Below are 24659 nucleotides of genomic sequence, written 5' to 3' on the forward strand. Positions count from 1 at the left end.
TTGTTTCTGAGACACAGGTGTAACAAACAGCTGGAATAGTCGGCAGGGAAGCTGCAACCTGGGAATGCTGGGAACTGAACACATCTGCTCTAAGGAGAAAATGAACACACGCATCCTTGCACCCAGGGCTGTGCCCAAGGCCCAGCTCTGAGCAGCCCTATTGCCCGTCACAAGGCATGGCCTCAGTCACTCAGGCTCCAGCCAGAGCTCACAGAACTACTTTACTGAAATGCTGTTCACTTTCATTAACTGCCTGATCAGAGTGGCTAATTTCAAATCCTTTTACACTGGCTGATACCATGTCTTTGGCGTTCACAGCATTATCGTGCCCCTTTTTCCCCGAGCCTTTTCACTTTATTGCTGGGCTCCTTTCCCCCGGGCCTGGTCACTGCAGCCTGGAGTGAGCAGGGCAGGGTGCTGGGTGCAGCCAGGCAGCAGCAGCTCAGGGAAAGCAGCCACACAACCACCTTCTATACAAGCCATTTATTTGAAATGCCAACTATACGTAGGATAAAGTCAGTGTTACATGCTTCTCAGCAACAGTAGAAAAATAGAACCAGTGAAAACCTTTTTACAACTGTAATGGTACTCAAAAGAGAAATGTATTGTTTTACAATGCATCACACAAGACTAGAATTCAAGTTTGGAGGTACCTAAATAAAAATACTATTTTTTTAAAAAAACACTATGTACAATTGAAGCGTAAACAAGTTTTACAAAGTACTGGTTATGCAGGTTGTAGAAAAAACACTTGCATAGGACATGAAGTCAGTTTAAGAAAGTTTTCTGAGCCTTTAGCATTGAAGGCACTTGACTTTATACCAGTAACAACACAAGGACAAGAAACAAATTCTTAACACTGCCGAGGGCAGGGCTGCCTTCTGGCAGTACAGGTAATTACAGCAACCCCAAATGCGGTTTTACAAGTTTCCCTCTGAGCTGTTCCCTGCATCCAGCAGGGCTCAGCACCACCTCTTACCATAGAAACATAGAATTATTAGAACAGTGCCTCAAACAGCATTAGTGTTCTTTCAAAAAAACAAAAACCCATACAAAACACCCAAACCCCCTTGTCCCCCTGCTCTCCCAAACCCAAACCAAAGAAACCCCTAAAGACATACATCTGGGACCAAAACCCAAGGCTTACAAGTACAGGTGGCCACAGCCTTAATTTTCGTAAGTGAAAATCCTTAAGAACAGGAAAATACAACATGAAACTGCCAATCAACACAGCAGTTACTAATACACAACTACAATAATTCTGTGGAACAACAAAACATTTCAAAGGAAGAATGTTTTAGGAATTAAGTTATTCATCCATATATTAAGGAAAAGAGGACGGGTTTGGGGAAAGGGGAATAAGACCTTTTTGCATGTTGCTCACTAAATGCAAGTCTGAGCTCTCTTTAATAGAACAAGGAGCATGAGTCTCCTTCATTCAAAAAAACGTTTATATCTCTATCCTCAAGCAAAATAATCTGTCATTTCCATCTAATTTATAGAGGGAAAAGGTGTCAATTTCCAGCCTAATCAGAAAGTGCTTCATGTAAACAAGGAGCTTCTGCACCAAAGTTTCAGTAGACAGAGAACAAGGAGTAGCAGGTAGCACAGGTATGTGTGGTGTGCAAGTGAGATGTAGGATGAACACTGGCTTCTGAATCATCTGCCATGAAAAATGGTCTCACCCTGCTGCACATCCCAAGTAGGATATCATGCTCCGGACTACAAAAATAAAATTCCAGTAATTCAAGAAATCCTTCTTTTCCACTTCAAACCAGCTGCCATTAGCTGCCATCTTCTTCCCAATTCAAAACATGTAAGTGAAAACAGATTGTCTACATGGCCTGATTGTCTTTGTGGCCTCAGAAGGACTTGCCTGTCATTCTGCATCTACTTTTGAAGATGTTATTCATACTCTTTTTTAATAATGCACAGCTCCTGAGACTTCAGAAACAATTTTGTATTCTAAAACACAGACATGTCCTCCCCAGAGGCATTTCTCACCAGCTTATCCAAAGCCAAAGCATTTAATGATTTCCCTCAAACCATAACCTCAAAACTTTTCATCAGCCACACCCCCCCCCCCTATATTTCAAGCTTTAAAATTCTATCTATAGATCTCAGTCCCACCTCTGCCCAAGTACACAGTGCCACATCAAACCATGATAATCAAAATAGTTTTCCTGAAGTACATCTATCAGTTTTAGGCAAAAATACTGAGAATAATAAATTTTCTGAGGGCAGCTGTGATTTTTTAGTAGTTAAACTGCCAGCACATACATTATAAAAGTCCAGGGAGTTTCAGGGTTCTTGTGTGTGCTGAAAGTTACTGGTTCTACTGAGCTGGTCTCATGCTGGTGAGGATGAGACCTTTGTGTGCAGTTAGAGCTATGCAGTCAGACAGCACTGTGCTCAAATTTTCAGGAGGAACCCAACAAGCCTCAGCCCCTTAACCTGCAGCAGCACTATCCCCCCACTGACAACTTCTTGCATTTAACAGTGTCCTACACCACTCCCATGGAAATCCCACAGATGGGTGATGAAGCCAGGACCACCCAGTGCCTTGACTATGGGCAAAAAACAAGATTAAAAAAGCTGACAGAGAAAAAAAAAAAATCTCCCCTCACCCACAAGACACATCACCTGCAGAGTTTAGGCAAGTTTCTGCTCCAGCCCTACACCATGCTTTCCATGGCTGCACCCCAAAAGGAGCACCTGCAGAACCACTGTGGAAGCAGGTCTATAGATGTGTCTGCAGGAGATGCAGTTTATTGGTTCAAAGACCAATATCTTAATTCATCTAGAAGCTATCTCGTAGTTTGGAAATGCAGTATTCAATATATTTCAGTAACATTGTGTTGCTACCAGGCCCTCCATACTTTAATGAAATATATTAGGTAAGAATTTGCCATCAACTAAAACCAAAAGTAAAGTTACAGCAAGATTTCTGTTGAACAGTATTAAGCACTTTGAGCTGCAGGAAACAATTCAATCTAATCTTAAAGCAGTCCTTAGGTCACACCTGGGACTATAGTTTTCTGCTATAGGGAAACTTATTACAGAAACTGCATTTAGCCCCCCACCAAACAGGACCTTACCAGCAATCAGTACTCTGCAGTGGCATCAGATCCCTATCTTGGATGCAATGGATTTGTTGTTAGAACTGCACCATGAGTATTAAGGATGTACTTCATAATTGTAACCCTTCCCCTGGTGCTCTGCTGAACCCTGCCCCAGTGGCAGGAGCCAATCCAGATCAGCATCTTTCCCTCCTCTCATCCTGTTATCAGGGGAATCTCATTTCTGTGCTTTCAAAAAGCAAATCAGGCAATGGAGGTGTAGTTTAAGAGCGACAGAGCTTCACACGTGTTGCTGAAGCAGTGACTCTCACTTGGATTCTGCTCACAGAACAGCTGCCCTTGGGGGCCAGGTGAGGCCAGGTAAGAACGCTGTCACTGAGAGTGAAGCCCTTTTGTAAGCACAGGCAGGAGAAAGCAAGGCCAGGGGCTGTCGCCTCGGCACCGCCGGGGAGGGAAACCCTCCCACGTGTTCAGGCAACAACGAAGGCTCCGTGCCTCATCTTCCTGACACTCCACGAGTTAGCAGGAATCCGCTCATCTGGTCTTCGCCTACCCACGGATGAGCAGCTGGAAGAACAAGTAATTACTGTAATTTTTACAGTATTTCTAGATTTAATTCTAAATGGGCAAATCAGCAATTCTAGTCTGTCTAGTAAGTGCTTCCTGCTTCCAGGTGATCATGGAGTCCTCCACGGTCACAGCCAAAACAAAAGTAAACAGACTCATACTGTTATATTCCAGTGAATTTCACAGGAACTTGGATTCCTAAATATCCCTCTGGATTTTTAAAACCTCAAATATAATTTTTGAAGTGGGTTTGCTATGCATACAAAGATAAGACCAGCTGGCAGATCTTTTCAAACAAAATATTAGATTGGATTCTTGCCATAGTCGTAAAAATCAGGAAGATTTCAATCCAACCAAACAAACAAAAAAATCCAACTAAAAATGTAGGTTTTTTGATGTGCTGTTCTTTGGAATTCCTATAATTAAAAAATAAACGCACTGTTATTATCTCATAAGAAAATACATTTCATAATGTGCAAACCAATGCACATAGAGAATCAGCATGTGAAAGGGTAAATGCAAAAGTATGAAAATACAGTCCTTTAAATGTGACATTAAAGTTTAACATATTAGTACAAAACTAATACACTAAAATAGATGTACAGGTGCAAAAGGCTACCAGGTTGTAGAAAAAAGGTACCAGTTTCTGTTTTTTTAAAAGGCTTAATTAAATCTGCTCCAAAAAAAATTGCAACAAAATAAACCCAGAAGCAGCATTAAAACCAAACTGATAACATGCTGTCTCTAAAAAAGCAATGTATGTACAAAACAAGTGAGCAAAACTGAACTTTTCTGCTGGCATGAAAGAATTTCTCTGACAGAAGTCAGGCCAAAAGTTGCAAGGAATGGGATGTTTACAACTCTTAGGCACAGAGAAATAGTGGAGGTTGCTTTCATAGGGCAGATTTTTTGTACAGGAAGTCTGGTTTGTTTGGAGACCTCCTTCCTCTGCTTACTCCATCTTCCCTTTCCAAATCTGCATTTCTCTGTGCTCCGTGTTCCAATGGCTCATCATCTGCCAGTCTCCTACTGGGTCTCTCTTCTGGCACATCAGAGTTGTATGCAGAGAGTGAAGGTCTGTTGGAGGTCAGCCCATAGGTTAAATCTGTTTCCATTTTTGCTCTTCCCCTGACGTGAACAGGGCCATTCCCAGCATTTTCCTGGGTAGCCAGTGCCAAGTCCAGTCGCTGGGGAGGCTGTTCTAAGACATCGAGGTGTATTGGCTCGTTCTTTTGCCTGTGTTGATGCCCATCTTGTGAGAGCAGGTACTCCCTCCTAGAATCCTCTTGCTTTTTAGGAGATATCTGGGAAGGTAGATAGGCTGACTTTAAGCCACTTGGTGATGCCTTATTGTGGCTGTACAAATCTGGGCCAAAATAAATGCCTTGTGAAGGTGAAGAACTGTGCCTGTTGGGTGCTGGAGTAGAGGGTCTGCATGCAGCATTAGAGAAGTCATAGAAGTCAGGATATTCCTGCGGGTTTTCTCGAGCATCCATTTTTTGCTCTATTGCATGTTTTTTCCGAGAAGTAGGCATGTGTCTGTTCTGAATGCATGAAATGTGCTGGGGTGGGCCAGGCCCTACCTCTGTAACCGCCTGGCTTAGCTCCGTGTCCACCGTGAGCTCTGGTAATCTTCTGTCTTTCAAAGACATTGCTGACACACCCATTGCGATGTCTGGCATCAGTTCATTTAGCAGGGGCTGAGTACACTGGAAAAGAAAAGAAATTGGTCCATGGAAACAAAGACAAGAGCTAAACATAAACTGTATTTAGGATAGTTTTTGTAATTCAAAAAGGCATTTTCTTAATCTACTTTAGTCTCGCCAACTTCAGCCTGCAAGTTTCCTGCACTATTTAAAGAACACATCCATCCACCAACCTTCACCTTCCTGCTTCTTTCCTTCATGAAGGTGTTGTGTTACAGTTACAGCTCCTCTTAAATGCATCTTGCCTTTAACATGCAGTAAAGGACACTGTACTGCTGAACTTCTTAAAGGTAGGCTTTAAGCTTTTAAACCATTTACAATTATCAATCCAAACAAGGTACTTGGTGCAGAGGCTAACAAATGGTTTGTCACAGCACACAGTTCTGGTGCAGGGAAGCCACAACACACATGTGTCATCTCTACAGACACAACCCTTCTGCTTCCCCATTTTAAAGTAAGTAAACTGCAAATGTGTATGCAGGACAGCCTCAGGACTTGGGGGAGCATCAGTTACAGGGCTCACTAGGATCCACAGAATATGTGGAAGCTGCTGCAATGGCATTCTTCTCACCTACCCCATGCTTGCCTCAGTGCAGAATTGTTCATATTACAGCCTTCCAGAGAGAAGAGTGAGAATTTCTACTTGCACATATAATTTCTCATTAAAGCAACTTTAGTAAACATTGATTAACAGTAACTCACAAATTGCAGAAAGAATACAGAACAAAAATATCACCTATAGTAAGCCTATGCTCCCCCTTGCATTACTTATGGACATGTTCTAGCAGAAATAGCTCCAATATGAAAAAGGTTACTATATAGTTTCCTTAGGGAAGTCTGTCTTGAGCAAAGGAGAGTGACATGCTATGAATCCCACCTCTGACCAAACAATGGCACACATTTCTAATGTTTCACACATTTCTAGTGCCCCAACTATGCACTGACAGTTTTTCACTGCAGAAATAAATTATTAAATTCTTCATTCAGCACTTCCTGTATTTCATAAAGCTATGTCTTTACTGGATATCTTATAGTCCATTGGCTTTATTGCATCATATTGTAGCTCAGCAACTATAATGACTGCTTTTAAATGCCATAACAAAGTCCTTTGTATCAGCAAATACCAATTTCTGCTTGTCAATTCCTTTTCAAATATTTCTCAGCTGTAAAGCTTTCATACTCTTCAACATGTATAAAGGCAACCTGTTTACTTCAGACCACTTACCTGTAAATAGCCAAAATATCCCCACTACTTCTACCTGTGAATTACACTGTGCAGTCCACTACTGAAGTTGGCTTATGCTTTATTTTAGTGTAGAGCAAACTACATTTGCTACACAAGGGGCAGCTGAGGTCACTTGGTCTCTTCAGCCTAGAGGAGACTGAGGGGAGACCCCTCTGCAGTTACAACTACCTGTGAGAGGAAGAGGAGACACTGATCTCTCTTGTGACCAGTGACAGGACTGAAAGGACCTTCACCCACAGGGTGGCTGGACACTGAAACAGACCCTGTGGCTCTCTTCCAACTCAGGATATTCTGTGAGTCTACAATTTCAGAAGATTCCTGAGTGCCATTTGCCCCTCCAATTAAGCTCCTGCCCTGGAATGTTCATTCTCCCAGGGATTAGGGCACGCCTTTGAGATGGAGAATGCTGACAGTTCGGCAGAAAAACCTCCTAACCAACAAAGACACTGATTTTATTTAACAAAGCCAAGTTACCTCATCATAAGCATTCTCTCCAGTTCCTTCGATGAGGTACTTTGAGAAATAGGCAAAAGAGGAGAAATCCCAACACTTACTACTTGTTTCTCAGCTGCCATCACTGCCGCTGCCGCCGCCACCGTCTGGCGCCCCAGAGCCGCGGTGTTGGTGCAGTCGGGAGGCGCCGCCTTGGCGCCGGGCAGGTAAACGGGAGGGGCAGCCTTGGGGGCGGTCCGCGAGTGGAACAGCGAGTGGTTGCAGGGGTAAGAAAAGGAACGGGAGGGATGTTGACTTGGCACCCTTTGTTTCCAGCCCACTTTGAACTGGTTGTGAATAGGAGTTGCTGGTGGGTGGTATGGAGGTGGAGGAGGGGGCAGTGGTGGATGGAAGGCCACGAAAGAGTCCAGTTCTGTAAACATGGTTTCTGCAGTGGGAGTGCTGTTGACGCGACATCGTCCAGACTGCCTCACTGTCAGCAGTGGGCTTTCATCCCCAAATCGCTCATCGGGAAAGAATTTGTGAGGATTCTGCAAAAGCAAAATACCCAGCATGTTACAAGACAAAGTAGGAAGACATCTAGAAAAACGTCCCCAACTAATACTCTCGGAAACATGCTAATACTGTAACTGCCTGCCTGTGCTATGTACAAGCTCACCAACACTCAAGGTGACTACAGCTACCATGCAAAATGGATTAGTGTTTTTTTAAAATAAGGCAAGAAGCATCACATTCACTGTAAGTTGACCAACAAATACATGTGCTTTAGCACCAGTGTATAAACAGAAGAGGGATTTTCAGTTTCCCAGTCCCGACACTATGCAGACCTACAGCATAAGCTACCACTTTTTCTCCTCTCTGTTTTAAGAATAAATAATAATCTAGGTTTCATGTTATAGTTCCACTGTTCTCATCCACTCTCTCTTAAGCAGTTTTATTTTGTCCCCAAAATTTGTGTCAATAAGAGCCTCTTGAATGGCAATAACTCTTGAGGAAACTATTTATGCATTGCACTTACAGCTTTATAAAATCACATACATAAAACGCAACTGGCATTTGCACCTAGACAGTCATGCAGGCATTTCAAAGCACTTGTGTGTATACACAGCAAGTATTCTCTACTGCAGAGAACACAATCAAGGCCCTTGATGTTCTCACACAGCCATCCTTCACACCTGCAGGAGCTCGGCAGCAGCGTCAGAAAGCCCGAATTCCCGCAGCACACGGATCTGGATCTCGTAACTGACGGTGGCGCCTTCCCCGCAGTTCAGCGCGTAGGCTCGCTGCACCTGCTCCGTGTGGCGCAGCTCCTGCAGCCGCCTGATCATCTCTTTCACAACCAGGAGATTGGGAACTGCAGGGATAACAGAGAGCGGGCTGGGCATAAGAGAGAGTCCTTTTTTTCCAACTCTAAGACAGTAAGTTTGATTGCAATGGTTGGATTGATTCAGAAGGAGCAAAATCTAACATCAGGCTGCCTTGGCTTCTGTTTTTTTTTAAGAAGCATTCTGCCAAAACTTTTTAACTTACACATGTTCCATGGAGCATCATTAAGCCACATGGGATAACACACATAATACAAATGATAAAAACATACACCACTTCTCCAGCTTCTGCTAGAATGAGCCACAAATACAGCTTTCTTTGTAAACCCCTTATGATGTAGGAATTCCATGATTTGAAGGTGGAGGCAGGATATCTTAAATAACAACTGAATGTTCCCTATTGAATTACACGGGCCAAAAATTCATTGATTTTTTTTTGGCATATACTTCATACTTCTAAAGCAGTTCTATAATCAAAAGACCATAACACCAGTATGTAACTAGAGAAAGGGCATTTTACAAAAGTTACATGAACTGTAAGCCAACAAAAACCTGTTAAAATTATGTTGTTTTATGCAGTCACATTGAAATAATTTTTTAAAAACCATTCCAAAAGAAAGTCATGTATAATTTTGGGTATTTAGCCTGTTGCAAAACTTTCTCATGCCACTTCTTACTGCTGTTTGATGATGAATTATATTTCTCTGTGGTGTTTCTGTCCTAAGGAAAATGTGCATATAAACAGAGAAGACAAATCCAGATCTCTGAGTGTGTAAGTTCTGGTCCTTTACCAGCTTTACAAGTGTTTTATATATTACCATGACCAGATGTCTGTAATGAAAGCTCATAAAAATTAAACGGATCATACAGCAAGAACAGTGTGAAAAGACATTTGCATTACAGAGAAGGAGAAACACCACACAATTACGACTGGTCCCAATTTCACAAAATTTACATCAGCACATGAAAAAGTATATGTGTGCAAAATATTCCCTCCTTCAATGGAGTTCCTGTACTGAGAGGGGGGAAGGAACCCATTATAACCAGTCTTCAAGGCTTGTAAATAAGTCCTCTACCCTCCACACACTTAAATTCTTCTGAAAAAGCCTGATTTAGCAGCCAGATGTTTAGCTACAGCCAGCATTTTGCTAATACTTAAAAAAGAGGATCTAAGAGAAGTCTGAAGCAGTTCTCCAAGCTAGTAGGCATAAAAATGATAGGTTTTCATTAAAAATACTGTCTTCTCAAACCCTGGTTTGGTTTGGGTTTTTTTTTTTACTTTTATTCATGTGAAACACATGGAAGAAAGATCATGTATATAAAAAAATATAGTTATCTCAGCTGCAAGATTTCTAATTCAGACTGAAACTGGAAAATGCATAAAGAAGGCCAACCACTTGCAGAACCTGGCCTCAAGTTAGAGCAGGCTTCAGCTGAACTCATTTTACAATAGTGCTGCAGGAAGAGCACTAAAACACACTGCCAGCAGGTTTGTGCAAATCGAGTCCTCAGGCAGAGGGTCCAAGGAGAAGGCAGGGACAGGCAGGGAGCACCAGGCTGTGAAGCACCCTCTGCTCTGAGCCTGGCCCAAGGGCGCAGAAGCGATGCTGCCCAGCTCTCCCCTGGTGCTCCCTCTGTGCTTCAGGATGGATTCCTGTACAAGTCAGAGGTTGGGACAGGCTTTAATCTCCTCACACTAACTGGGCCCTACCTACCCATTCTAGCAAAAAGGCACTGGCAAACCAATCAATTCTTTTGCTTAATTACAGGACTGAGCAAAGCAGACAGTTGCCAGGACACAATTCCTGCACTCCAACTACTGGCCAGGCTCAGAGCCCATTTCTGTGTTCCAATCAAGGGACTGACAATAATTCCTGCCTATTAAATTGTACAGAACCAAGATGCAGGGGAGTTTCAGATTGGTCAAAATGTGTCTCATGCTTGCCAACAGAGGCAGTTTTTTCAAGAACATGAGAACTTTAGCAAAACACTGAAGACCTCTGAGAACCTGCTGCCTTTCTCAAATTCTTTGGAAATTAGAACTGAGCAAAGTGTTATCAAAGTCCTATCTTAAATGAAATAGTTTATATTCAATTCATGCTAAGTATATTTACACTTTTCTGGGGAGGGAAGTCTAAGTACTATAATGCACTGCTGAGATGCCACAGTTTTGCTGAGAGCTAAAGATTTCTAAAGAAACAATTGGTACTTTTATCAAATTTTTCAAACAGAAATTTTCAGAAGCTCATTTTCAGCTTTATCAAGTTTCTTCCCAGACTACAAGAAGCAAACAGATCAAAACTGCTCTACATTTTTTCCTAGAAATCTTATAACTAGTGTTTCTAATCTTCCTAACACTTCAAATTAAATTCTCCACCAATTTCAATCCATTACTTTGGTCCTGGGTCTAGCATCTGTAAGAATAGTTTATCTATTTCCTCTCAACACAGCTGACTGAAGAGATACGTAATTGATATACAAAGAGCTTATAAAATGGGGAATGCCATAGGCACAGTATTTTCTGTCACTGAATTAAAATTTAATCTTGGTCGTTTAGCTATTTAATCCTGCCCTCCAAAACATCCACTGACCCTGCCAACTTGCCATCAATTGCAAGTTTTGCCAGTGTTTTCTCTATGCACACTGAGTATTAATGGGACAGGGGAAAGACAGGAAGAGTTAGATGCTTTAGAACTCCACTAGATAAATTCTTCCAGTCTGACACCAAAAGATCATATGCATAAATGACAAAATACATTTAGTATCTATTTTCCTGGCTTGCCTACGGGGAATATCACACCAATCACCCTGAAGTCAAGAGAGGCCATATTTACATGAGCCAATAAAAGGTACTCTGACACATTCTTCCACAAGGAATTAAGTTGGTTTGGCTTCAAAGCTAAAGTAGATTTGGTAAATTGAAGTGAATGTGTTTTGAGTTCTCATTTCCAGTACTTTTCTGGCATACTGAGTTCAGCTGATTTCCTTACAAGTTATGTTCTCTGGCTTTTGATTTTTGAAAGAAATTTTCCAGATTCGCAGATCTTACCTATATTGGACAATTGGTTTGTAGAAAACTGAGAACCCTATAGAAAATTCTGAGAATAGAGAGCCAGGCTCTAGCAAGTGTTCTACTTGTTTAACCAGTCCAAGGGTTTTGTTTACTCTGCCATTCAAAACCAGTTAATGTCTTTAGGACAGACCAAAGCAGAAGGACTACTCCTGGTGCAGAACTGCTCTCCAAGGAAATGATGGAGTTCAATAACTGACACTCACTCCCCGCAGGCCCAAGCACCCACACACTCCCAGGAGCTCACGGCACGGGAAGCCATCAGCAGCTCACCTGGGATCTCGTTGGCTATGACTGAGGGAGGACTGGTCTGGTTGGTGCTGACTTGCTGGTGGGTGATGACGTGGCAGCACTGCGGCACCGCGTTGTTCACCATGTACAGCGTGTCGGGCACGTTGGACATGCGCACCATCCGCAGGCGGACCAGGTCGGTTTGCTCCACCATCATCTCGTCCAGCACCGACTGCAACGACAGCACCAGAGCCTCGTGAAGGCACTGCACACACCCACTGCCACTGCTGCCAGCACAGCCCCAGCGACACAAGTCCACTATGTCTGCACCACAGTGACTTTGTCAGGTCACACACAACATCAGCATTAACATCAGCATTTTCTATTCCGTTTTCCAGTCATGATCATAGCTGAGTCTGAGCTAAGAGCAGGCAGGAGAATAGTCTGGGAAGGATGCTTTCTTTACCCTGTCAGATTAGAACTGACCTACTCGAAACCAGACCCTCTGGACTTAAGAAAATTCCTGCCTATGAGTCTCAGCTTTCTGTGCCATTGAGTAGAAGGCACCAGCCTGAAAACTAAATGTTTTCCTCAGACATCTAAAGAACAGAAAAAGATTTATGCCTACCCTTTGAAGATTCTTACTTAAGATCAAATGAATTTATTTCAAAAAATGGGAGACTAGCACAGGAGTTAAAAAAAAAAAAAAATCACTCATTCACAATTTTTTTATTTCACAATATTTAAACTATCTATAGGAGGACTAAAGTTACCAGAGACTATGTATGAGAGTCCTCCCTCTAAGGTTAAAAAGCCTTAAAATTATTTAAAAATATTAACAGCATAATATGAAACCAGTACTAACAAGCAGGGATTCTGATGGGGGTATGGGGGTTGTAAGAATTACTTTGGATAAATACTAAACCACTCCCATAGCGTATACCTGAAAACTAAGATTAAAAGCTTTTATCACATTTTTGTTAGTTTTAGCAATCCAAGATCCAAAGAGAACATTTTACCAGCTAATCCTCCTTTGCTATTTTAGTGCCACTTGGTGCTCTCTAACTGCTGTGCCCAAATGCAAAGCAGTTTTATTTCTTGCCTTCCCTCAAAGAGGCTATTAATAACATCTTATATCTTTAAAAAACATTTTCTCTCCTAGGCACAGGGTAAAAGCTCCACATTCACCCGAGCAGATGTCAGAGTCTGTAGGTGATGTGGATGTACACAGCTTCATCTAATCCTCTTGTTCTGTTGTCACCTGCACTGCTGGGACTCATAAGCTCTCAAGTCAAGTCAGAGCCACCTGAAGTGGTGGCATTGGTCAGTAACACAAAAGACTCCCATTCTGTCCAACAGAATGTGGCACATTCCTGTCCCACACAGCACCATCTCCACCCTGCCACCAAACATCACCACCAGAGATCCTACAAGATCTTCAGCTTGACAGTGCTCATGCAAGAAATTAAACAGGGAAGCGACTGCTTGAGAGGGAAACAAATTCATTCAAATTTGACACAGGATATATATTCCATTTTGCGGAGGATCACAAGATTTTGGGTATGTTCTGATTTAAACAAGATGATGAAACATCAGTCCTCTGCCGAGTGGAATAGCAGTTCTCCACCCAGCTGTGGTGGGAGCTGGGGAGCCTGAAAGAGCTGGCACCAAGGTTGCTGACTAGCTGCAGACTGGGACTCTCAGGCTCTCACCTTGCCATCCGCCTGCCAGGAGGGCTGCCGAGGAGCTGGGCCGGCAAACTGGCTGGAAACCAGGGAGGTTTCCCTCAGAACGCTGCTTTGTTTCCGGTGGAATTTCATCAAGATCTGTCTCGCAAACATTTCAATTTCGACAAAAAAAAATTTTGTTGAAATTTTTCTGACCAGTTCTAGAGACTTGAGCCTGATGATCAATCTTGTAAGTCTTGTTAAACTGAAAATGTTAGTATTTTAGGCCAGTACATGTAAAAAGACAAAACATCCCAAAATCTTTCCCTCTTTACAGAACCCCCTGATGACTCCAATTGGAGAACAGTCAAGTGTTGCTGATATTACCTTAGCCTCCTCCACATATGGTGAGAACAGTCTTGGCCGCACATATATTCCAGCATTTTTTTGCCGCAGCCAGGCATTTGACTTTCCACCTTCTGATGTTGGCAGCATGTCTGAAGGAGGAGTACTAATCAGGCCTCTCTTCATCTTTAAGAATCAAGAAAGAGTTTTTTAAATATTAATATGGTAAAAATTTGCAATAAATGCATTCTTTACACTGAATCTTTACACCACTGATTTTTTTTTAGCCTTTTGATAGATTTAAAGGACACAAAACCTAACCAGAAAAGGTCTTACACATCTATTACTCTCAATGATAACATTTTAGAAGTTAATCCTTAAAATAAACAAACAAAACTAACACCCACCAAAGCAAAAAAACCCTCACACCTGAACACTGTAACTTGCAGAGATGTATTTGTATGAGACTACTGACTTACTGCATCACTCAGTACTTCACTATTCATGGGTAAGATGTGCTCAATGCGGACAAAAGGTAAAAGTGGAGACAGGATCTCCCTCAGCTCTTCAATGTCAAGATCTCTCCTCTTCACACCTCTTTTATTCACACTGTGAGCAGTACCACTGAGTAAATTAGGCTCTGTGGGAAGGAACAAGACATGCTAAGTTTGTATCAGAAAATTTAAAGAGGATAGCGGGAGGCACAGGGCTTATCTTACAGGGTAGGTTAAAGAAAAGGGAGGAAAATTCTCATTCTATATCAGTAGGGCTCATCAGCACTATTCCACAAAACTAACAACCCAACATGGCACAGGGTGGTGGCTTAATCAAAGGTTGGACTACATGATCCTGGAGGTCTTTTCCAACCTAAATGATTCTATGATTCTACCCCATGCCTTAAAATCTTAGATGAAGCATCCACAGACAGGTTCAGTTCACACCAGCATGGGTCATTGGCACAGCTGCCAGTTTCAAAGTGTAAGCCAGACAGAAAATACAAAAATAGCATTTGACATAGACATTTGGAAAGCTCTATGAAGAGCTATGCCATGAAAGCAGTTGTACCTCCCTGCCAGCAGTTCCCCCAGGGACTCTCCAGTAGCACCTCTGCCTTTCCCCAGCAGTTTTCAATGACACTTTCTACCAATTAAGGTCTGAAGAGTCCTCAGGGATACATTATTCTAGCTTCCTTGTGTAACCCACCTCAGTAACATGGTGTCAAGCCCTCTCAAATTGCTCTCACCGTCACAGGACACCTATTGTACCAATAGTGGCATCTTCCTGGAGACAGCAAGATGACCATGCAGCCCACGTGTATTTTAGATATTGTACCCAACCTGAATGTGACTGACTAAATTCCCTCTTTGAGGAAACCTGTCAAACATACCCACCCTCCCTCAGTACATGCAGCTAAAGTTTTGGCCACGGCTCACTACATTCTCTAATGTTTTGTGGCATTGACACCATGATACATTCAGAGCTGTAATACAAGGAGTGCCGCTGAGGAATTTAAATGAAATTACTAGACTAAATCTGTCTCTAATCTGACAGAATTTGGCATCGCCATTATTTCTGCTTTTGCCTATTGTGTTTTCTGATGATCCCAGATTAGAGATGTGAGCTGTTTACTCAATGAATGCCAGAGAAAGAAGCTGGGCAGTGATCCCAAAGGAGCTGCTTCTGCCCCAGCCCAGATCTGTTACTCTTTAACGGGCTCCATTATGTTCCAATGTGCCCCAGGACAAATACTTGGAAAATCCTGTTTTGGAAATAGGTAAATACTTACTCAGGACACTAGAAGCACATCCTTTAACTAACTTTTTGTTGCATTTCATAAAACATGTCCATGACAAAGCAGCTATATTGCAAGCAGTAATAGTGGATTTCGGAAGCATAGCCAGCCTTCCCAAGGCAGTAGTTACACCAGTATTGCTCTCTTTTTACTCAGGCAAGCTCTTCCCTTTCTGTTCCTCTTGTGGCATTATGTGATTGACACTTGGTAGTGCAGATGAACTACAAGATCCTATCATTTGTAATTTGGGACATACATGTTTAACGTACTTCCCACATCAAACACGTGTAAGATTGCCCTTGAAATTACCACTGTAGCAATAATGTGCATCTAGGGTCATAAAAATACATTTACATCTACTTTAGGGAAAACACTGGTGCTACTTGTTGGCTTGTTTCTCACTACCACAGATTCCTGTCAGAGAGACACACTCAAACTGAAGTGAAAGGCTGACACAGTAAACTAAGAGTAAGACTACTGTGAGAAGCCTGCGTAACAAGATACTACAGAGGGGTTTATTTGATGAATTAGTTACAAGAAAAGTAATTCTGAGGCAACAGAAAAACAACAAGACCTCAAAATCAGACAGTCCTAGAGGCTGAAAGGATCTCAAAAGTTTAGTTCAGTCACAACCAATGCCCTCTTCCCACACCTCCCCGGGTAAGGTACAACACATTGCCCTTCACTGCATCCAGCTGGGCAACCTGTGCCAGTGTCTGACCATGTTCACAGTTTCTTGTATTTCAGTTGGTGCCCCACTGCCTCTCATCTTGTCCTGGGTGCCAAGAGAAAAGTGCTGCTCTATTTTCTTTGCTTTTGGCATTAGATATTTATAGACTCTGCTAAGATCCCCTCTAAGCCTTTTCTTCTTCAGGCTAAACAATCCCATCTCTCTCAGAATGCTCTGTTTTCATTTTAGGTAACAAAACCTTTAAAGAAAGCAAGAGCATTTGCTTTGTTTTGACTACACAAGGGACAAAGTAGATTCAATTTCCCTAAGTTACAGATGACTCACAAAATAGATCTGCCATAAATTTTGGTTTATTTGGTTTAGTACTGCATGGTTTAAAGGATTCTCACCTCGATCTGCTATCCTCTTCATCAACTGGTGTTCTCCCCATTTAATCAGATATTTAAGAATATCTTGTTCACTTGCCTGTAGAAAGAGGAAATCAGTAATCTGTACATGCTTAATGTCACATGTGCACACACAAAAGAAAAAAAAAATCACAGGTCTTTTACAGGTCTAAAGAAACACAGTTGCACCTAAGCATGAAGTATTTGCATTTTATGATCTGCTTACCACTTTCTCCTAATATTTAAAGCTGTACTACAGGTATATCACCACCATAATTTCTACATTCATATTACTTACTGAATCCCTAGGAAGAGAAGAAGTTTTGTACAGAAGGAAAAATTTTATTCAGTATGGAAACTTACAGCTGTGAAGTTTGAATTACTAAATTTAATTAAAAGGGGCAGTTCTACTTCTGGGCTTTTCAAACTTCTGTTTAACATGACAAATTCAGAAAAATAAGCTCTCATGGAAGATCAACAGTAGTATTAACTGTAATTTCTGAAATGCTTCAAGTTAACAAAGCTTTTTAAAAAACACTCTAAATTATCTCTAGCACTTAATCCTTTACAAAAAAAATAAGACTGGGATGAATGCATTAAAAAAAATCCAGTAATCTTTCAGCTATTAAGGGGTGGTCATAATTTTAAAGATATCTCCCCTGAGGAGCAATGGCAGCAAAAATCCAGAATCTTTGTTGGCCAGTACAGTTCCCTCTCCCAAAAACCACACAATCACTGAAGGCAAGTCATTAAAAAAAATTGTGCAATACTTGTCAGAGATGGTATTTTTCTCTTTCCATGAAAATAAATCGAGTTTTCAGAACCATTTCCAGTTTGTTAGCTCCCACTGCCCCAAATGAGCATGTGTTGTTACAACAAAACTATTTCCACCACGTAATTTTATAAATCTCTTAAACAGTCAAGGCAAATGTTAGATTCAGAAATGCTTTGTTTAAAATAATTTGCATGCATTTATAAACTATTATTGGACTTCTAAGCAACAGCATATACCACATTTGGGTTGTGTTACAAGCCAAGAATATAACAATTTTCTTAATCACTACTTCCATTTAATTTTTTTACATATTATAAAGGAATGCTTAGTGTGTACAAGCTCTCTTCAGCCTAGAATTTAAAATCAACTACTGCCAGGCATTTCCAATAATGGTATAACACATCCTGCTAGTTCTAGCAGGACCAGCTGTTTTCTGCACTGCTGGTTACCTGCAAGTAGTCAGACTGAATAGCTGTGAGCAGGTGGTCCTTGCTGAGTTCGTAGAAGACCTCTGAAGTCATGACCTGGGTAAACTCCTCACAGAGGAAATGCAGTGCTTGGCGATGCACCCACTTGGAGCCGTAGGGCTGAGAGCTCCACTTCAGAATGGCAATCAGGGTGTCCAGGGAGATGCTCTCAGCAATAATATCTTCACAGCCTGACAAACAAGGGCAGCAATCAACAGTGTGGTTACAGAGGCACTTTGACCCTGAAGGAATAATACATGTAGCTAAATCTGTAATAGGAAGGGTTATGTACACCCAGTGAGAGTAAAGACAGGTGCCCTACAGATCAAGGTTGAAAACATTTTGACTAGAAGTACAATAATTTTTATTTTAAGTTTCAAGGTTGAAAACATTTTGACTAGAAGTACAATAATTTTTATTTTAAGTTTATGATTCCAACTATACAGTTATTCACTTTTTAAAGGCACATGAAGCACCATGACTGCTGGCATGCCTGGACAAACAACTGGAAAGCTAGTTCAACCCAATCAGAACCCCCTTTGGTAATCTGAGTGTTTAACACATTTTAACACTGAGAATTTGAGTCTCTATTGTTCACAGCAGATTCAGAGAAACCCAAGAACTGTAACAAAGGTGGGATTTTTGCCTGTATCACGTTGCTCATGGACGCTCCTGAGACAGAACATGCAGAGGAGAAGAAACACAAGTTGTAACAGTGCTGGTACTCAGCTACTCAGTACAGGATGAGGGCAGCAAAGCATCATTTTCTGAGTCACAGAAAAGGCAGGAAGTAGTGGATGGCTGCTCCAGGCCACCAGGATGGCCTCAGTATTCAGCCAGGCACAGAGGGTGCCAGGACAGGGAATGCATTCTCTGACAGGGAAGCAGACGGGAGGCAGATTCACAGAGAGTCTGCCACACTTTTTTCCTACCCCCTGATTTATTAGGATTTACTCTTTGACAGGGCACACATGTTCTGAAGGAGAGTGAGTATAATTAAAACTCCTGAAGGGAAATGGAGCTGATTTGGAAGAAATGAGGGAAGACATGCTGTGGGAGGGCTGAGAACATGGGTACGTGGGACTAGAGAGTTAAGCGAGATGGCGCCACAACATTGATAACTTGAAGTCTCAAATAGCACTTTGTTGACTTCATTTGTACATCTGGTTTAGCACAAAGATAGCAATTTAAAGAAAAAAAATTCTCAGAATTATACATTCCAGTCTCAACCCACTTCAGCCACAAAATTACAGCTGTGCCTGTAAGAGGTCCCCAGACAGTTCAGAGCTACATGTCCACACTGCAATTTACTTCTTATACATCATCATTTTTCTCTCAGTTTCAAAGATACCTAAAAACTAAACTTCGTTGTTAAGGGATGTGTATTCCATTACTGAGCTCTAGAAATAAGCTGAGTAAAAACATGTTTAGCACAGTAATCTCAACACTGGTAAAGACAATGACAGGTCTCCTGATGCTACATATTTTGGTGTTGGCTGCATACAGATGAAACACACTAACAACAATTAACAGAAATAAAAGAAAAATCTTACTTTTCTACATAGGGCAGCATACAGAATATACAGTGTTTATTCCATTTCCATTGTAACTAATAATGTCAAAGATATGGAGTAGGTAGTAACAAGTGAACAAGCTTCTTCAAGTAGGAGGGAATCTGTCAAAGGAGCTGCTACTAAGAAGTCACAAAAATGGGAATTTAAACAGGAGGGTTAAGAAGGTAGTAGAAACCAACAGTTTAAACATGAGACTGTTATAAATTTGTGTCCTATTAGACATACATATTTGTATCCAATACTATAACAACCATAATGTGGTAATTTTAATATTTTAATTTAATAACATTTTCTAAGCTTTTCAGGAATATGCTTGAATACAAAGACAGTTTTGGACACAATCCTTATTAAATTTCTAAAGCAATTTATAAGAGTAATGTCTGGCCTCCAACAGTAATGCGTTTTACACCAGTTCATATTTAAACTAAATGTTCCTCTACAAGCAGCTGGCTGATTTTTTTCCATATGTGTGATTCATCTGAGAAAAAGAAGACTGAATGCAGTCATTCACAGAAGGGCTACCCAAAGCACACACATTTCTGATCAATGCAGCACATGCAGCATTACACTGTGCATCCCCAGACAGACTCTCCATTTGCTTCTGACAAAGGGGTGAGTGGTGAGTCGTGTTTCAACACAACTGCTTTGTCCTTCACCATTACTGAAACAGTATGGCACTTCTCAGAGCCACCTATTGCCATGAGGTTACCTATTATCATTACTACTGCTAGAAAGAACAGATGCCTCATTACAAATAGTGACCTCTAACCTGAATGGCAAGCACTGGCCTTAAATGAGCAGGGCACAGGCAACAAAGATGGGTTGGAGGCACTTGGAACATCACTCCAGTCATCACTGGTGCAGGTAAGAGCAGAGGATGAAAACTGTTCTGAAATACACTCTGTGGGTTGAGGTACAAGTTAGTGAAACTGCCCCCTCTAGATGGGAGAATTCACATATTCCTAAAGGATGAAATCTGAAGTCTTAAAAAGTTCTTGTCAACAATCTGAGAAATAGCCTTAAACAAACAAAAACCAAATAAACCATCCAAAATACAACTTGTCATGAAAAAAAGCTCAAAATACTTCAGTATATGTCAGAAACACAGAGTAAATGAAGTCTGAAGCTTTCCACTTAAGGATCCATTTTTACTCAAACAGCAAAGGGCTGACATTGCATTTAACTTTGTCATGTGAGTCTCTCTCAGCTTTCCTTTTGGGGCTCAAGAAAGGAAAATGTTAAGTTAGCAGCAAACCTGGCATGTGAATTAAAGCGGTGACTAGTTGCAATTTGCTTAAGAGAGGAGTTTGACTCCCATGAATAAGAAACAAAATAGTTTGAAACCATTATTTAGAGTCATCTGCACTCAGCCATCTCCTGCTAAATCCTGACACAATTTTTTGCATGCAATTATTCTGCCTGCATGCAAGCTGACTTCAGCAGAAACTGCATTCCCCTGAACTCTAAACATCACACATAACGACTGCTCCATTTCAAAGGCAGTAAAGTAAACCCACACACTGGAAACTCAAACTACAAAAGCAGAGACTTATCTCAAAATTAATGCCATTCCTAGCATTTCATCTGACATTTATTTTTGAAGTAAAGATGCATGTCCCCTGAAAATACATGAGAAATGCAGTGCCAAAGATCTGAGCAACACCAATTTATAGAAACAGTGCATCAGTTCAGTCACAATTCTTCTGGCAAGTTCAATAATTGCACAACTAACAATAATATGACATCAGGTGAAAAGCTCATTAAGGATGACTAGCAAATGAAACAGTCTTTTTCCTAAGTAATTTCAGCAATGGGTCAGAAGTGTGGGATTATGAAAAGTATTTATTCTGAAGTAAGCATACGGTAATAATTATAAGTGTTTTTTGAGATTTTAAATAAATTGGGGCAACCCAATTCTAGCTATGGAAGGAATCCAATTTCCTTTCTTCTTTGGCAAAGGTTTTTTCTGCTTTAACAATCAGCCACTTGGCAAAAAAAGTAGTCATCTAATAGCCACAATATTGCTCTTCACAGTGAAATAGAGTATTTTTTTCCTGTGAATACTATTTTTTAATACTCAGGCAGCAACAACCTTCCCAAGATCCATTTGCAGTGTCCCACAAACTTCTGTGACCATTACTATCCTTCACAGATTCAACCTGGAATCTACAAAAAGGAAAGATAACTATCACATTTCGCACAAATTATGCTATTCCATGCACTCCTTGTGCTGGATGCCAATGGAGCCTTCCTACCATCAGGCCCTGTCTGCTTCTGAGTTCTCTCCGACATGCAGCCCCACAGTCCTTCCAGACAGAAATACCTTGAGCCCATGTTTAGCATTCTAGCTAGTGGCTTGGGATCAGGACACTTGACAAACCCACTGAAGACAAGACAACTGGCTTCGAAAATTAGCAAAAGTGGCATTAAGCAAACCTTTTACTACACAACTGTTAGCTTGATTTAACTCAATCTGTAGTAAAGACTTTCTACCTAACCTTGTGCTCTAGCCAATGAAAAAAAAAGTAGTAAGAATTCATCTTAACACTGAACTGGAATCTAGAAGCTATTCAATGCTTTTTAAGTTTGTCACATTAGGAGAGACCATGCTGGCAATCACAGGAACCATAGTTTTTGAATGTGTATTTATAGGATCCCTGGCACTTCAGTATTTCAGCCCTCCTAACACCAAGAGTACTTCTGATGTCAGGCAACATCTGCTTCTAGGTCCAACACTGTGCTACTGGATACAGCAGCACTTAAAGTTTCCAAGTTCTTGTATTTGTCAAGAGTAAATTCAACACCTAAAATAAAAGTGAAGGAAAGCAAAAAGTAGGAAACTGAGGGGTTTTTTGTCAGTCTTACTTTAGAAAACTTCTTTGAATCAGGTGACAGAAAAGGTTCTCTGCCAAAATTATTTAATAAGGTCCCAGTATCCAAAAGCCTATCACAGCAAAACATTCTGTACCACCACCTCAGTGGGACTACTCATGACAGTGGGTAACAGGGCCAAGATGGAATAGAGGATTCACATATATAATATAGCTATCTAACAAAACTAATATGCCTGAAATCAAACTTCCCTGCAACAGCAGCGCAGTACAGTAAGACTGGAAGTGAGGAGTATTTTACCAATGTGTGATGAACAGGATTAGGGAACTGATCTCATTTTAGTAACTGTACTACAGAAGAACAAGGGATAAGTGGTATTAAACCAAATCTTTGTGAATCAATGTGTTAAAATAATTGTACCAGTACAGCTGACAGAGAGCAGCAAGGTAGTATGAAAGAAAAAGTGCAGCAGAGGGCAGAAACAGGCAGGCAGAGCACAGAAACATTCCACTAAGGGATGTGCTCCAGTCTCCTGGAGAGTGCTCTAATGCTCATAGCCTCTGTGAGAGCCCTGAAGAGCTTCACTTTTGACAGTAAAAACTGTCACCAGAGCACTCCTAAGAGCAGTATCAGTCCTATTAGGTACAAATACACTTCAGTATGATCAGCTCTATTGACCAGATATGCTTTCTGATTAGTTCTTTGAAAGATCAATTTCAGTTTCTCTTGAAAGATAAGTGACAATCCTCAGCTAAAATGAATCAAAATTAAGGCAGAGGAAATTCTAGATAAAGGTTGTCCTGCTTTACTTTGACAGTAAAGACTCTTCACGTACTCATCACCATCTTCACCATAGGGAAGTCATCTATTAAATCATAATAATCTGAAAAAGGAGTGTGTTAGCATTCACTGTGTTAGGAATGGGAAAATTTCCACGGAAATAGTCAAAGCTGAATCATATGCTGAAACAGAAGAAAAATTACAACATCTGGATACTTAGAAAGGTCCCTGAAGACAAATCAAACTAAAATCTGTTGAAAATAAAAACAGCTGATCAGAAGCTTTAAAATACATCAATTTCACTTGACACTCAGTTACAAACACCCAGGCAAAAGTGAGTGGAAGCCAGAAAAATGAACTGGAAAGAGAACCCAGACTTAACATAATAAGCCCAAAATATTTTCCATGAAACCAGGGAGACAAGCCTTCACAAGTTTGTAATTGGCCAGCAGGAGTGAACTGAAACAAAAGACTTCAGCCAAGGGTGTGGAAATCTAGAGAAGAAACTTAAGACATCAGCTACTGCAAATACCAGCTGATGGGATCAGTCAGTACTTGGGGAGAGCTGGACACCTGCTGCACCACAGAGTGGAAAAACACTGCCAGAGATCCATGCCAAGAGGTGTCAGGAGAACTGCCTGCTCAGTGGCCTCCAACACCTACACAATGCTGCCTCTTCCCCATCACTCTGCCAAAACACTACAGCTCCAGTTCATCCAGAGGGCCACCAAGACAGAGCCTGCACTGCTGCACTCATGGGCTCCAGCCACTCAAGTGTGCTGCTGAGGTGCAAGCCCAGTGCAGCTCCTGCTGCTGCCTTGCTTATTACTCTCCTAGAGGTAGTACTGAGGGAAAACTTCCAGGAAAAAGTAGAGATCTTGTTACCACTGACTCATAGAATATGCATTCCAAGGCAGCAATGCTCTGTAGTGCATTACTGAAGAATGTCAGTTAATAACATGCTGATCCAAGTGAACTCAAAGCGAGCAGAAACAAACTCTGCACCAAATAAAATATCACCTCATTTTTCAGTATTTACTAACATAGAAAATAAAAGCTATTTTCCTATCTATAAGTTTACTTCAGTTTCTCTTGAAAGTTCTCTGTCACTGCTTTTCTGCTTTGCTATAACTGACACTGCTTCATCAGAGCACCTCCAGATCACAGTTGTTGCAGTTTAGGTTTCCAATCTGAAGAAAAGAATTGCACCATGTTCATTTATGAAATACTGCATAATTATTCAGTGTCTCACTGAGGGTTTCATTCACTATTTAATTCTCTCACTAGTATTCCCTGACCACGTTAAATCCTTTTAGTACTTGTGCACGCACCAATATTGAGAAACTGCATCACCTCTTTAATTTAAACTCAGTTTCCTTTCTGGTTTTCAGCTGATCTACAGAGTTGTTGTCAAGTACTATTAGCTTGTGCATATCATATAGAAATTAACTCAATACCATAGTTCAGCTACAATAAAACTTCTTGCCTTCTGAGACATTAAGCTTTTAGGTGTACTGAGAAGGAAACAACAGAAGTAAGAAAGATGTACATAGAGAAGAGAGGATCTGAAGGAGGGACATGGTGTTGATCAAAGTACTGGAGAACTTAGCCTACAAGGAAAGACTGAAGGAAATTATGTCTCTTCTCCTTCAAGAACAGAAGGCTCAAGGGT

General features: G+C 41.1%; 1 protein-coding gene across 5 annotated transcripts in view; it reads right to left on the reverse strand.

Moving 5' to 3' along the window:
* Window positions 1–468: 468 nt before the first annotated feature.
* BTBD7 (BTB domain containing 7) overlaps window positions 469–24659 on the reverse strand; it is a 49632-nt gene continuing 25441 nt past the window's right edge. For 4 of the 5 annotated variants that reach the window (XM_021541315.3, XM_085582298.1, XM_085582297.1 and 1 more), the window contains 9 exons: window positions 17784–17992; window positions 16563–16638; window positions 14170–14330; window positions 13733–13876; window positions 13391–13504; window positions 11721–11910; window positions 8228–8406; window positions 7154–7582; window positions 469–5356 (listed from right to left, as the gene is read on the reverse strand). In XM_021541315.3, coding sequence (XP_021396990.1) covers window positions 4541–5356; window positions 7154–7582; window positions 8228–8406; window positions 11721–11910; window positions 13391–13504; window positions 13733–13876; window positions 14170–14330; window positions 16563–16638; window positions 17784–17992 — 2318 coding nt within the window. In that variant the 3' untranslated portion in view covers window positions 469–4540. The remainder of the gene's footprint in view (window positions 5357–7153; window positions 7583–8227; window positions 8407–11720; window positions 11911–13390; window positions 13505–13732; window positions 13877–14169; window positions 14331–16562; window positions 16639–17783; window positions 17993–24659) is intronic. The other variant, XM_021541316.4, reaches the window with a different exon arrangement.

The sequence above is a fragment of the Lonchura striata genome, chromosome 5 (genome assembly GCF_050655825.1).
Source record: "Lonchura striata isolate lonStrDom1 chromosome 5, ASM5065582v1, whole genome shotgun sequence".
NCBI lineage: Eukaryota > Metazoa > Chordata > Aves > Passeriformes > Estrildidae > Lonchura > Lonchura striata.